The sequence below is a fragment of the Podarcis gaigeae genome, assembly GCF_964106915.1.
Source record: "Podarcis gaigeae genome assembly, chromosome: 1".
Lineage (NCBI taxonomy): Eukaryota > Metazoa > Chordata > Lepidosauria > Squamata > Lacertidae > Podarcis > Podarcis gaigeae.
In genome coordinates, this window is record NC_139678.1 from 6,354,313 (window position 1) to 6,367,426 (window position 13,114).

Sequence of the window (13,114 nt, forward strand, 5' to 3'; positions counted from 1 at the left end):
ATCCATGTCTTCAAGTTAGTAATATAAACACTAAAACAACAACAACAAAACATTGACTTCCACTAATCCCACAGCACCTCCTTTATCTCTCATTGTGTCTTCCTGTTTACCTGTTTTCATTATCATCTCTATCCTAACATCTAGATATAAATCCCTGTTTCTTATCCTTTCACTTCACAACTGTACATTTCTATGTTCCTGCGATTCTATGATTTGCTCCCCGGGCCTCAGGCCCAGCTGGAATGCTGTGGAATTTCAGGCTTTTAAAAAATGCCCCACAGGCTTCTTCTTCTTCTTCTTTGGCACTCACTTGTAGCCGAGTCAGATTGTCTTCCATAAACACGGTTTTAAGAATGAGTCCGTAAGTGACTGTGGAGGCCAATTCTGGACACATATCCTTCCACAGTGGGGACATTGGTTTCCTGGCGGGAGTTGATCATGGTGTGGATTTGCCAAGCGTGCCTTCCTCTTAGCACATTTCTCCCTTGTGTCCTGAGTTTGAGTGTCTTCAAGCCCATGACACCTTTGGTAAAGGCTGTTCTCCAACTGGAGCGCTCGCAGGCCACTGTTTCCCAGTTGTCGGTGTTTATACTACATTTTTTTTGATATGCCTTGAGAGAGTCTTTGAACCTCTTTTGTTGACTACCAGCATTATGCTTTCCATTTTAAAGTTTGGAATAGAGTAGTTTCTTTGGAAGACGATCATCAGGCATCTGCACAACATGACCAGTCCAACGAAGGTGATGTTGAAGAAGCATTGCTTTGACATTGGTGACCTTTGCTTCTTCCAGTACACCGGCATTAGTTCACCTGCCTTCTCAGGTGACATGTAAAATTTTTTAGAGACACCATTGATGGAATCTTCTGAGGAGTTGGAGTTTATAAGTGGTCCATGTTTCACAAGCATACAGTAAGGTTGGTAGTACCATAGCTTTGTAAACAAGAATTTTGGTTTCCTGCGAATGTCCCGATCCTCAAACACTCTGCACTTCAGTCAGGAGAAAGCTGCACTCATAGATCCTAGATGATGCTGGATTTCAGCATCAATGTCTGCCTTTGTGGAAAGATAACTGCCCAAGGACTTGTTTTCATTTCCCTCCTCCAAAAGGCCATTTTTCAGGGACACCCCGCCTCAAATTCTCCCGTTCCTCCCTTACAAACAAAGTTCTTCATGTTGCTGGTAAGATCATCTTCTCACGAGTCGCGCTTCCACGAGCAAGCCCTTCCTCGCTTTGTAAAATGTGCCTCCCTCTGATCTTGCAGCCTTATTCCTTGGCACTGCTCCAGAAGAAGTTAGAGGGTCTAAAATCCATTTGCTTTCCCTGAAAATAGCTGCCTATCGATTGACCGGTGTCCAGTGTTACAGGAGGGTGCTAAAATGCTTCCCCTTCTACAAACGGGAGGCTGGGAAGCTGTGTCCCAAAGCGGCTTGGCTTTCAAATGAGAAGGCATTTTAACAAATCTCTGCAAGTAGCTTCCAAGTTTTGGGCTGGGCGTTTTGTTGTTTTGTTTTTATATGTGGGACTTGGGATGCCCCTAATGGGATGCAATCTCTGGGTTCCCCCTCCTTGCCACTGTTGCTGGTGCCCGTTGGTTTATCACCATAGAATCATAGAATTATAGAACTGGAAGAGACACCCCCTCCAAGGCTCACCAGCCCCCTGCAATGGAGGAATCTCATTCATTCATTTCATTTCAACACCGCTTTATATTTTAAAGAAAAAGTCTAAAAGTGACTTGCAACACATTAGGATATCCAATAAAGCAGAAGAAAGTAAAAAAAACACACACCCCAAAGTATACGTTGAGAGCGACATAATTAACAGGAAAGCAAAGTATTATCTCTTAAGAAACGCGGGTGGCGCTGTGGGTAAAACCTCAGTGCCTAGGACTTGCCGATCGCATGGTCGGCGGTTCGAATCCCTGCGGCGGGGTGAGCTCCCGTCTTTCGGTCCCAGCTCCTGCCCACCTAGCAGTTTGAAAGCACCCCTAAGTGCAAGTAGATAAATAGGTACCGCTTTATAGCGGGAAGATAAACGGTGTTTCCGTGTGCTGCGCTGGTGCTGGCACGCCAGAGCAGCTTTGGCACGCTGGCCACGTGACCCGGAGGTGTCTCCGGACAGCGCTGGCCCCCGGCCTCTTAAGTGAGATGGGCGCACAACCCTAGAGTCGGACACGACTGGCCCGTACGGGCAGGGGTACCTTTACCTTTACCTTAAAGTATTATCTTAAAGATTTCAAAATAAAACATTACAAAGAAGCCCAACGACAGAGTGCACATTTGACACGGCAAAGCTAACCCCCCCAAATTATCTTAAACATTTCACAAGAAAACAGTACTAAACGGAGACAACAAATAGAAAGTGCACATTTAAAACAGCATAACTGACAAGGGATCAAGTTTTATCATAAGCAAAGAACATATCTGCTGCTGTGGCTGCCAATCCTACCAATGGTGGTTCATGGCAAATAGTGGCTGTGGAAGCTCAGGCTCCATGACCCGGGTTTGTACCAAGAGGCAGTCAAGATGGTCTCCAGCCTCTCCTCCAGCCCCTGCTTTTGTAGCTGGAGTCAGTCCAGGCTCTGCCCTCCCAGGTCAGGTGGGGAAAGGCCTGCAAGCCAGGGAGGTGGTCTTCCAGGACTCACAGCCAAGGTGGTTTGTCCACCCTCTGAAGGCCTGATCCGAGAGAGAGCAGGTGAACAGGTAGCGAAAGCAAGAAGGAAGCCATGTCGGCCCCCACCCCCTGTAACAATTTGGTCTCCCTGGCCTGGAATGGAGAATTTGGGGGTGCATTTCCATGCAACACCCAATATGATGGCACTGTAGAGGGTTGAACTAGATGACCCCCTGGGTCTTTTCCAACTCTGCAATTTTGTGATTTTATAGTCTGCCTTTCTGGGGAGGCTTCGTTGAGCTCTGGCGTGGTGTAGCGCAGCAATCATAGAATCATAGAGTTGGAAGAGACCACAAGGGCCATCGAGTGCAACCCCCTGCCAAGCAGGAAACACCATCAGAGCACTCCTGACATATGGTTGTCAAGCCTCTGCTTAAAGACCTCCAAAGAAGGAGACTCCACCACACTCCTTGGCAGCAAATTCCACTGTCGAACAGCTCTTACTGTCAGGAATGAGGAACCTCAGCCTCAGGAGGGGCAAATCTGCCCCCCCAGACCTCTCCATCTACCTGCTCAGGCCTCTTCCCTTCTTTTCACTCCCCTCGCTGCCATGTGCACTTGGGACCCTCTATCTGTGTGGGGTCGGTTTGCACGCACCCCTTGCTTCCTGCAGAGGAGGTTGGCAGCACTCCAGCCATTGCAGAACCTGCTTTTGTCTCGAGCTGCAAACTGCCGCCACATCAGCAGTCCGGTCACAAGCGCACCTGCCTGACTTCATTCCTCAGGCAGGCTCTGCCGCCCGTCTGCCTTCTTAGCTGGAGGCGATGCGCGCTCAGGAAGGCAGGCGAGACGTGCGGAAGGAGCATCAAATGCTGCCAGCTAGCGGTGCTCGCTCTCCTCTCTTTTGAAATCCGAGGCAAGGCCGGGTTATCAACCCAGGCAGCTGTCTTGCAAGAATATCGGCACTGGCGAGAGGGCTGGAGATTCTCTTCTGCTCTGCCGGTTGCAAAATGGTTTTTCTGTCCTCTGGCCTGGTTCTGGGTGTGGGTTCTCAGCCCTGGAATTGCCTCTGAAGCCACAGAGGCAGAGGAACAGCCTTCTCTTCACTCATGGAGGGAACCAGATCTTGCTCAAAATAGCTCTGGCAGTAGAGTCTGGCTGGGTGAGAAAATGGGACGGAGACAAGGATGGAGCCAACTTTTCTGCAGCCTCTCCTTCAGCTTAGTGGTAGAGCATCTCCTTTGCATGCAAAAGTTCCCAGGTTTGATCCCTGGCATCTCATAGAATCGTAGAGTCGTAAGGGATCCCCAGGGGTCATCTAGTCCAACCCCCTGCAATGCAGGAATCTCAGCTCCAGCATCCACGGCTGATAGCCATCCAACCTCTGCTTAAAACCCCCCAAGAAAGATTCATGAGGAATCTGCTCCACTTTTGAACCGTCTGAAAGTTCTTCCTGATGTTTAGTTGGGATCTCCTTTCTTGCAACTTGAAGCCATGGGTTCAAGTTCTACTCTCTGAAGCAGGAGAAAAACAAGCATGCTCCTTCCTCCATGTGACAGCCCTTAAGATATTTGAAGATGGCTCTCCTATCACCTCTCAGTCCTCTTTTCCAGGCTAAACATACCCAGCTCCTTCAAGCGCTCCTCATGAGGCTAATAATAATAATAATTTATTATTTCTACCCCACCCATCTGGCTGAGTTTCCCCAGCCACTCTGGGAGGCTTCCATTCAAGTGTTAAAAACAATACAGCATTAAATATTTTAAACTTCCCTTAGTTTTCAGACCTTTGAGCATCTTGGTTGCCCTCCTCTGCACTCCTTCCAGCTTGTCAGCATCCTTAAATTGTGGTGCCCAGAATTGGACACAGTATTCCAGATGTGTTCTGACCAAGGCAGAATAGAGTGGTACTCTTACTTCCCTTGATCTGGACACTATACTGTCCAGTATATGAAGGCGTCATGCTGGTGGTCAACAAAAGAGGTTTAAAGACTCTCTCAAGGCAAATCTAAAAAAAAAAGTAGTATAAACACTGACAACTGGGAAACCCTGGCTTGCGAGCGCTCCAGTTGGAAAACAGCCTTTACCAAAGGGTTTTGAAGACACTCGAACGCAGGACACAAGGGAGAAACGTGCTAAGAGGAAGGCATGCTTGACAAATCCACACCGTGATCAACTCCTGCCTGGAAACCAATATCCCCACTGTGGAAGGATGTGTGGATCCAGAATTGTCCTCCACAGTCACTTACGGACTCATTGTTAAAACTGTGTCTATGGATGACAATCTTACTTGGCTGCAAGGGATCGCAGAAGAAGAAGAAGACTGTACTTCTGTCTATGCAGTCTAGAATAGCATTAGCTTTTTTTGCTGCTGCATCACACGGTGGACTCATGTTCAGCTTGTGGTCCACCAAGACCCCTAGATCCTTTTCACCTGCACTACATCAGGTGTTCCCATCTCTAGGTAGGACTGTGAGTTTTGCTACCTATCTGTGTAGACAAATCTCATGGAACTTTGAAGTGTCAGGCATAGCTCTAATGGCTTTAGCCCAAACGTAGCAGAGTTTTCCTGCACAGCGAAGAAGCTAGTTGAGGTGGAAACGACTAGTCAGCTAGACTCAGAATAACTATTTACAGGATTTATTAAAAGGAAAAATAAAACCAGCAGAGTTTCTGCATACAAAACAAAGCAAAATAAATCCTCTCTCTCTCTCTCTCTCTCTCTCTCTCTCTCTCTCTCTCTCTCTCTTAACCATACACAGCACTCCTACTCCTAACACACCTAACACAAACGGTGCTAGCATTCCTAGATAACAGAGTTGAGTGCTGGTTGTTAACCAATCAGAGTAAGTAGTTTCTAGGTCAAGCAGACCTTGGCTTTCTGCCAAGAGTAAATTGACACCGCCTTGAGTTAATTGTGTGAAGCCAGAATCTGTAAGTTTTCATGAGAATCAGTTAACAGAAACTGAACAAAATCTTCAGATAGATGGACTACTGCTCTCACTTGGGATAAGGCAGATTCCAATGTCCCTGCGATTCTGCATTCAGCGACTTTCTCAGGAAAATTTACAGTATTACACTCTCTGTTCTGGATCACTGCCATTGCCAACTGAAATCAGTTTTTTTTTTTAAAAAATCAGCAATTTGCTTACTCTACATTTCCATTCCTCAAGCAGAAATGGGCGCATCACAAATTAAAAAGCCTCTTTTAATCTCATAATTTATTTTTCACTTTAATCTTATTTTTGTGTGATTTCTCCAAAACTGCTATAGTCTGTACATGTAAATTGAAATGTTTGGATATTCTATTTCCTTTTCTTTCATTTGTTTTTAAGTTATTTACTGACATAACCTGGGGCAAATGATAGTTCTGTGTGAAGTAATGATGCACAACTTCAGCCGCATCTTGGCTGAGGTTTTGGGCTAGGTTAGCAGGGCTTTAGGACCCGGTGGAAGAAGCTGGTGAACACGCTGTTCTTTCCGCAACCATAAAAAGGACCGAAATAGGTTCGCTCATGTTCTTTGGAAGAGGAAATATTGCTCTGCAAAGTGTTAATCACTTGGAGGAGGTTGGACCCAGAATGTTCAGACAGGAAAATTCATTTCTCTGGGACACAGGGCTGTTAATACAGGCTGTTCCCTTAACGAGATGGGCTTCTCCGATTTAATTGAATAAATCCCTGCGACTGAACACCTCTGATTTGTAGCTGCCAAGCTCAAGTGCCATCTGATCAATATTGTGCCCTGTCCGAGAAAATAATCCTCATTTGAGAACTGACCACCATGTCCTCAAGGTGAAAGGCTCATCTTTCAATGAGAACAGAAGATGCCTCATCTAGTCTCTCTGAACTTTTTGGAAATTGCGAGGGAGATGGAGGGGCAGCGCTGATGATGGGGTGCAGAGACCAGGTGTGGTGAAAGTATGTGTGTGGCCATTTTCATTTCAAACCCCCCCCCCCCGGAGGAAATTAATCACACACATGAAAGGACACTGGTTTGCATAACATTTGCATATGATAATTGAGAGGGGCAGTAGTGATGTATGGAAGTGAGAGCTGGACCATAAAGAAGGCTGATTGCCGAAGAATCAATGCTTTTGAATTATGGTGCTGGAGGAGACTCTTGAGAGTCCCATGGACTGCAAGAAGATCAAACCGATCTATTATGAAGGAAACCAGCCCTGAGTGCTCACTGGAAGGACAGATCCTGAAGCTGAGGCTCCAAGACTTTGGCCACCTCATGAGAAGAGAAGACTCCCTGGAAAAGACCCTGATGTTGGGAAAGATGGAGGGCACAAGAAGAAAGGGATGCCAGAGGATGAGATGGTTGGACAGTGTTCTCGAAGCTACCAAACTGTGGGAGGCAGTGGAAGACAGGAGTGCCTGCTGTGCTTTGGTCCATGGGGTCACGAAGAGTCAGACACGACTAAACAACAACAACAATTGAGAGGGCAAGACGCCTTCAGCTTGTGGGCCAAATGAGGTCCAGCTGGAAGTCAGCAATGCAAAAGATCTTCCTCTTTAGGCTCAACCTGGGATATACTAAAAAAAAGTTAAATTGCGAAAGCAAGCAAGAAAGAAGACGAAAGAAAGAAAAGGGTGGGGGTGAATCCAGAGTTGCACCCAAAATTCATGGATTGGCTCCCGGTACATTTCCGAGCACAATTGAAAGTGTTGGTGCTGAACTTTAAAGCCCTAAACAGCCACAAAGGTCCAGTATACCTGAAGGAGCATCTCCACCCCCATCGTTCTGCCCAGACACTGAGGTCCAGCTCCGAGGGCCTTCTGGCGGTTCCCTCACTGTGAGAAGTGAGGTTACAGGGAACCAGGCAAAGGGCCTTCTCGGTGGTGGCACCCGCCCTGTGGAACGCCCTCCCACCAGATGTCAAAGAGAACAACAACTACCAGACTTTTAGAAGACATCTGAAGGCAGCCCTGTTTAGGGAAGCTTTTAATGTTTGGTGGACTACTGTATTTTAATATTTTGTTGGAAGCCGCCCAGAGTGGCTGGAGGAATCCAGCCCGATGGGTGGGGTATAAATAATAAGTTATTATTATTATTATTATTATTATTATTATTATTATTATTATTAGCCCAGCTGGTGAAGAGTCACTGGTGTCTCTTCCTCCTGCTCTGCTCCCCCTTTTCTCTTAGAACCAGAAGGGCAGAGGAGAGTTTGGGGACCCCCAAACGCAGTCTCCAATTGCTTGGAAGAGGAGGAGACACAGACGGCTGTGGGAAAGTGGAGACTTTTAGTCTTGGCAACTGATTTCACAGAGTAAGACCTACAGGAAATGAGCCGCTGTGCTCATTTGGCCTCATAGAATCATAGAGTTGGAAGAGACCACCAGGGCCATCGAGTCCAACCCACTGCCAAGCAGGAAACACCATCAGAGCACTCCTGACATATGGTTGTCAAGCCTCTGCTTAAAGACCTCCAAAGAAGGAGACTCCACCACACTCCTTGGCAGCAAATTCCACTGTCGAACAGCTCTTACTGTCAGGAAGTTTTTCCTAATGTTTAGGTGGAATCTTCTTTCTTGTAGTTTGGAACCATTGCTCCGTGTCCGCTTCTCTGGAGCAGCAGAAAACAACCTTTCTCCCTCCTCTATGTGACATCCTTTTATATATTTGAACATGGCTATCATATCACCCCTTAACCTCCTCTTCTCCAGGCTAAACATGCCCAGCTCCCTTAGCCGTTCCTCGTAAGGCATCGTTTCCAGGCCTTTGACCATTTTGGTTGCCCTCCTCTGGACACGTTCCAGTTTGTCAGTGTCCTCCTTGAACTGTGGTGCCCAGAACTGGACACAGTACTCCAGGTGAGGCCTGACCAGAGCAGAATACAGGGGCACTATTACTTCCCTCACACTCAGCCAAGTCTGTGGAGATCCAACTTTGAGCTGTGTGAATCACTGGCCAGCTCGCTCGGTGGCACCCAACTCCCTGGTGAGGCCAGTCAGGTCTCTGTAACATGGGGGACAACTAACGGCACTCCTCTGGATGACTCCAGGGTTTGAGCAGGCGTTTAAGGCAGTTCTTCAGGTAAAGTCCATATGTCCTACCCAGACCCTGAGATAAGCATCTCAGGCTCTTATCTTCATGTTCCCTAGTCCAAGGTAGATCCGGACGATGGCGACAAGAGACGGGGTCTTCTCTGTAGTAGCCCCAGTTCCTGCAATGCTTTCCCCAAGGCGACCTTCCTGGTGCCAACCTTGTCACTGTTTCAGCACAAGGTAAATATGTTCTTGTTTTGGGCAGCACCAACGATACATTTTTGGAGTGTCAAATGTGGTCTGTCTCCCCAATGTTTATGTGATTTTATTACTTTGTAAATGACCCTGGGGTTTCTTATCATTCAACGGGAAATGATGCATAAGGTTAATTGTTGGCATCTGTTTGTTGGCTGCATTTTAACATTTTAATATTTTACTGTTTCAATATTTTACTGTTGTATTTTAATCTTGTTTTTAAGTTGTATTCATTCAACTTGTTTTATTATTGCTTGTTAGTCGCCCTGAGCCCGGCCTTGGCTGGTGAGGGCGGGGTATTAATAATAATAATAATAATAATAATAATAATAATAATAATAATAATAATAATAATTGTCTCGGGAGACAATGGAGGAGTGTGCCTTTGGGGGTGAAGTCAAAACTGTTGAGAGTTTACAGTGGTAGAGGATACAGGAGAGACATGTTTTGTTGCAGCGGGGGCAGGTGGAGGGGTCCAGTTGTGATGCTGCAGATCCACCACGGCGTTTTTTCTCTCCCAGCAGTCATTCCTCTTCTGGTCACTGCCAGCCTCCATGTCACATTTGCAAACTTTCCCTAAAACCTCACCTTCCTTAAACAGCAACAGCCCGATGTGTAAATTTATTTCTTATTTCCTTCCTTGGTTGAAAGCCAAGCCCTCACCCAGAAGACTTCAGATTCAGTTGAAGACTCTTTCTCTCTGCAACAAGACAAGACCCAGACCTAGCACTTCTTTGATCCCTGGGGGCGCCCCTCAGAGAGTTGAGTGCTAATTCATTGTAAGTACAGCTAATCCAACTCCTGCCGCCCAGAGTGATTACAGTGACTTTCCTTTCCTCTCTTTCTTTCTGATTTTATATCGTAGTTAGCACCTAATCCTCCTTCAGTCCTGCAGGCTTTGCTATGTTATCTGCTCAATATGGTGAGAGAAAGCAAGATTTCTAGGGGAAAGTATTAAGGAGGATTATATGGAGATTAGACCAGAATTAGAATGAGAGACAGACAGACAGACAGGGGGAAAATATCCTCACAATGCTACAAGTCATTTGCAACAGGAATTTTAAAATTTCAGCTTTTGGAATGCGTTGTTTTGCGATTGTTGTAAATAAAAATATGCGCTTGGACTACTGCAATGCGCTCTACGTGGGGCTACCTTTGAAGGTGACTCGGAAACTACAGCTAATCCAGAATGCGGCAGCTAGACTGGTGACTGGGGGCGGCCGCCGAGACCACATAACACCGGTCTTGAAAGACCTACATTGGCTCCCAGTACGTTTCCGAGCACAATTCAAAGTGTTGGTGTTGACCTTTAAAGCCCTAAACGGCCTCGGCCCAGTATATCTGAAGGAGCGTCTCCACCCCCATCGTTCTGCCCGGACTCTGAGGTCCAGCGCCGAGGGCCTTCTGGCGGTTCCCTCATTGCGAGAAGCAAAGCTACAGGGAACCAGGCAGAGGGCCTTTTCGGTAGTGGCGCCCGCCCTGTGGAACGCCCTCCCATCAGATGTCAAAACGATAAACAACTACCTGACATTCAGAAGACATCTTAAGGCAGCCCTGTTCAGGGAAGTTTTTAATGTATGATATTTTAGTGTTTTCTGGTTTCTATGGAAGCCGCCCAGAGTGGCTGGGGAAACCCAGCCAGATGGGCGGGGTACAAATAATAAATTATTATTATTATTATTATTATTATTATTATTATTATTATTATTATTATCCCTTATGGGGTATCCAAGAGCCCATATAGAGTCCTTACATAGGTTCCCCATTGGTAGTAGAAAATAACAGAGGCCAACCAGAGAATATTGAGAAGCAAAGCAGCTAGTAAGCTTGATCTTTATTGATCTGTTGCAACAGGGTGCTCCCCTCACACGCAGGAGAGGAAGAGGACCCCCAAAATTGCTGTGCAAGGGCTTATAAAGACTTTTGAAATTCCCATCCTGTAGATCAAGACCACCCCCAGAAACATTATGCATTCATCACAGAAGGGGTGTAACCTAAGACCACCCCTCAGATAAGGCGGTCTAAAACAGAACATTTGCATGTTGTTTTCTCCTGTCGCTTTGTTTATTTTCTGTCTGGCAGGTTACTTGATTGGATTTCTTGGTGAGCCTGGCCAGTCTTTTGTAATGATAAGGCTCACACCCTTATTCAAACACAGACATACCCTTAAGACAGGATTTGTGAAGGAAAAGACAATGGGGAGGCTTTTCTATTTTGACCATGCAGAGAAACATTTGCTCAGTTTAGGAATCAAAATGGTTCCAGGTTGGCTTTCCTGTGCTGATCTATGTACGTGTGGTTATGAACATTGCCATATATCTAAAACCATAAAATTCCTATCACACGATGGAGGGGCATTTGAGACTCCTTCTGTTCACTTAGAATGGAGAAGGCTTGGTGGACAACAATATCTTCCTCCCACCCGGACCATTTGTTTGTGAGGCGCTTATCTGGCAATGAGAGCGTTCACCCTACGCTTCTCAAAATTCTGGAGATCAGGCAGATCCCGAATCCAAGACGTATTAGCTATTTATGTTTGTGTGTCTCATTTCTCAAACGGATCGCCCCTGTGCCACCCGATTAAAATTCACAGGGCATCCTGTATCGGTTTCAAGCTTACCTTCCTCAAAGGGTGTTTCTGGGGCTGCTGGCATCCTTGCAAGGTTTCCGTGCGAGCTTCTTGGCTTTTGAAATGAGTGTGTATCAAGAAGTCTGAAGTTCAGGTTAGAGGCAAAGTCACATATTAAACGTAAAGGGACCCCTGACCATTAGGTCCAGTCGTGGCCAACTCTGGGGTTGCGGCACTCATCTCGCTTTACTGGCCGAGGGAGCCGGCGTACAGCTTACGGGTCATGTGGCCAGCATGACTAAGCCGCTTCTGGCAAACCAGAGCAGTGCACGGAAACGCCGTTTACCTTCCCGCCAGAGCGGTACCTATTGATCTACTTGCACTCTGACGTGCTTTCGAACTGCTAGGTTGGCAGGAGCAGGGACCGAGCAACGGGAGCTCACCCCGTCGCGGGGATTCGAACCGCCAACCTTCTGATCGGCAAGTCCTAGGCTCTGTGGTTTAACCCACAGCGGCACCCATGTCCCTGTATGGAGGCACAAACTCAGTTCTCCCTCTCAAGGTGGACAACTCAATTGGTGAGAGAGGGGTGTTGATAACACAGAGTTTGCAGGTTTGATTCCCCTTATGGGACATCTGCACATTCATGCATTGCAGGGGGTTGGACTAGATGATCCCCAGGGGTCCCTTCCAACTCTAAAAAAATACTGTGATTCTAAATTCTAATTCTAAGCGTCACCTGTTTGACACACGTGCTTGCCAACAAGTACGTGTTGCACTTGCATTTTACAACAGTACATTGCTACTGTAAAAGAATATCAATACCTCATCCAAATGTTATATGCAAAGCAGGCTTCTGTAGTTTCCAAAGCTGAGCCTTCTGCACCAGATCTTGTGACTCCATCAGGATCCTGGGGCGTGGTCTAAGCAAGCTTTCCCCAATCTGGTGCCCTCCAAATGCTTTGAATGAAAACTTCCATCATCCTTGTCCATGGGTCACGTGATCTTCTGGAGAGCTTGATGAAGAATGCAGTGCGACTCGAAAGCTTGCACGCTGAATTGCTTGTAGGCGGCCCCTTCCCCCCCTCTCTTTCGCTTTCTCAGCTTTTTGTCGGGCACAAAAGGGAAAGCACATATTTGTCTACCGTATTTTTCGCTCTATAAGACGCACCAGACCACAAGATGCACCTAGTTTTTGGAGGAGGAAAACAAGAAAAAAAATATTCTGCATCTCAGAAGCCGGAACAGCAAGAGGGATCTCTGCGCAGTGAAAGCAGCGATCCCTCTTGCTGCTCTGGCTTCTGGGATAGCTGCGCAGCCTGCATTCGCTCCATAAGACGCACACACATTTCCTCTTACTTTTTAGGAGGGGAAAAGTGAGTCTTATAGAGAAAAAAATACGGTAATTAAGTGTGGAGTGTCTAAAACGTAAAAGGAGATATAAGGCCGGGGTGCTCACCACACCGGCACTCTGATTAGTGGCTTCTTCACAGATGCCCTGCGATAAAGACAAAACACATCGTAAGTCCAGAATTGGAAGACGTAAGTGGCTTTCCCCCCCTTCGCCCCAGATTTGTATATAATTATTTGACATCCAATTACAACCAAATTATTCTTGCTCCAACTCATAAAATAAATAGAAATCTATTACCGTGCCCGACGATGTCGTGCAGCACGCTT

General features: G+C 46.6%; 1 protein-coding gene across 4 annotated transcripts in view; it reads left to right on the top strand.

Annotated features, from left to right (window-relative positions):
* The window catches only part of SLC35F4 (solute carrier family 35 member F4), a 144,785-nt gene that overhangs the window by 76,714 nt on the left and 54,957 nt on the right, over positions 1–13,114 (top strand). The window contains exon 1 of one of the 4 annotated variants that reach the window (XM_083735856.1): positions 9,401–9,644. The exons of 2 other annotated variants lie outside the window; for them this stretch is intronic. Coding sequence is in view for 1 of the 2 variants with exons in the window: in XM_083735854.1 (XP_083591980.1) it covers positions 12,928–12,955 (28 nt within the window). In the remaining variant the exon portion in view is untranslated. Of the gene's footprint in view, positions 1–9,400; positions 9,645–12,884; positions 12,956–13,114 lie in introns of those variants that run through there. One more of the 4 variants, XM_083735854.1, reaches the window with a different exon arrangement.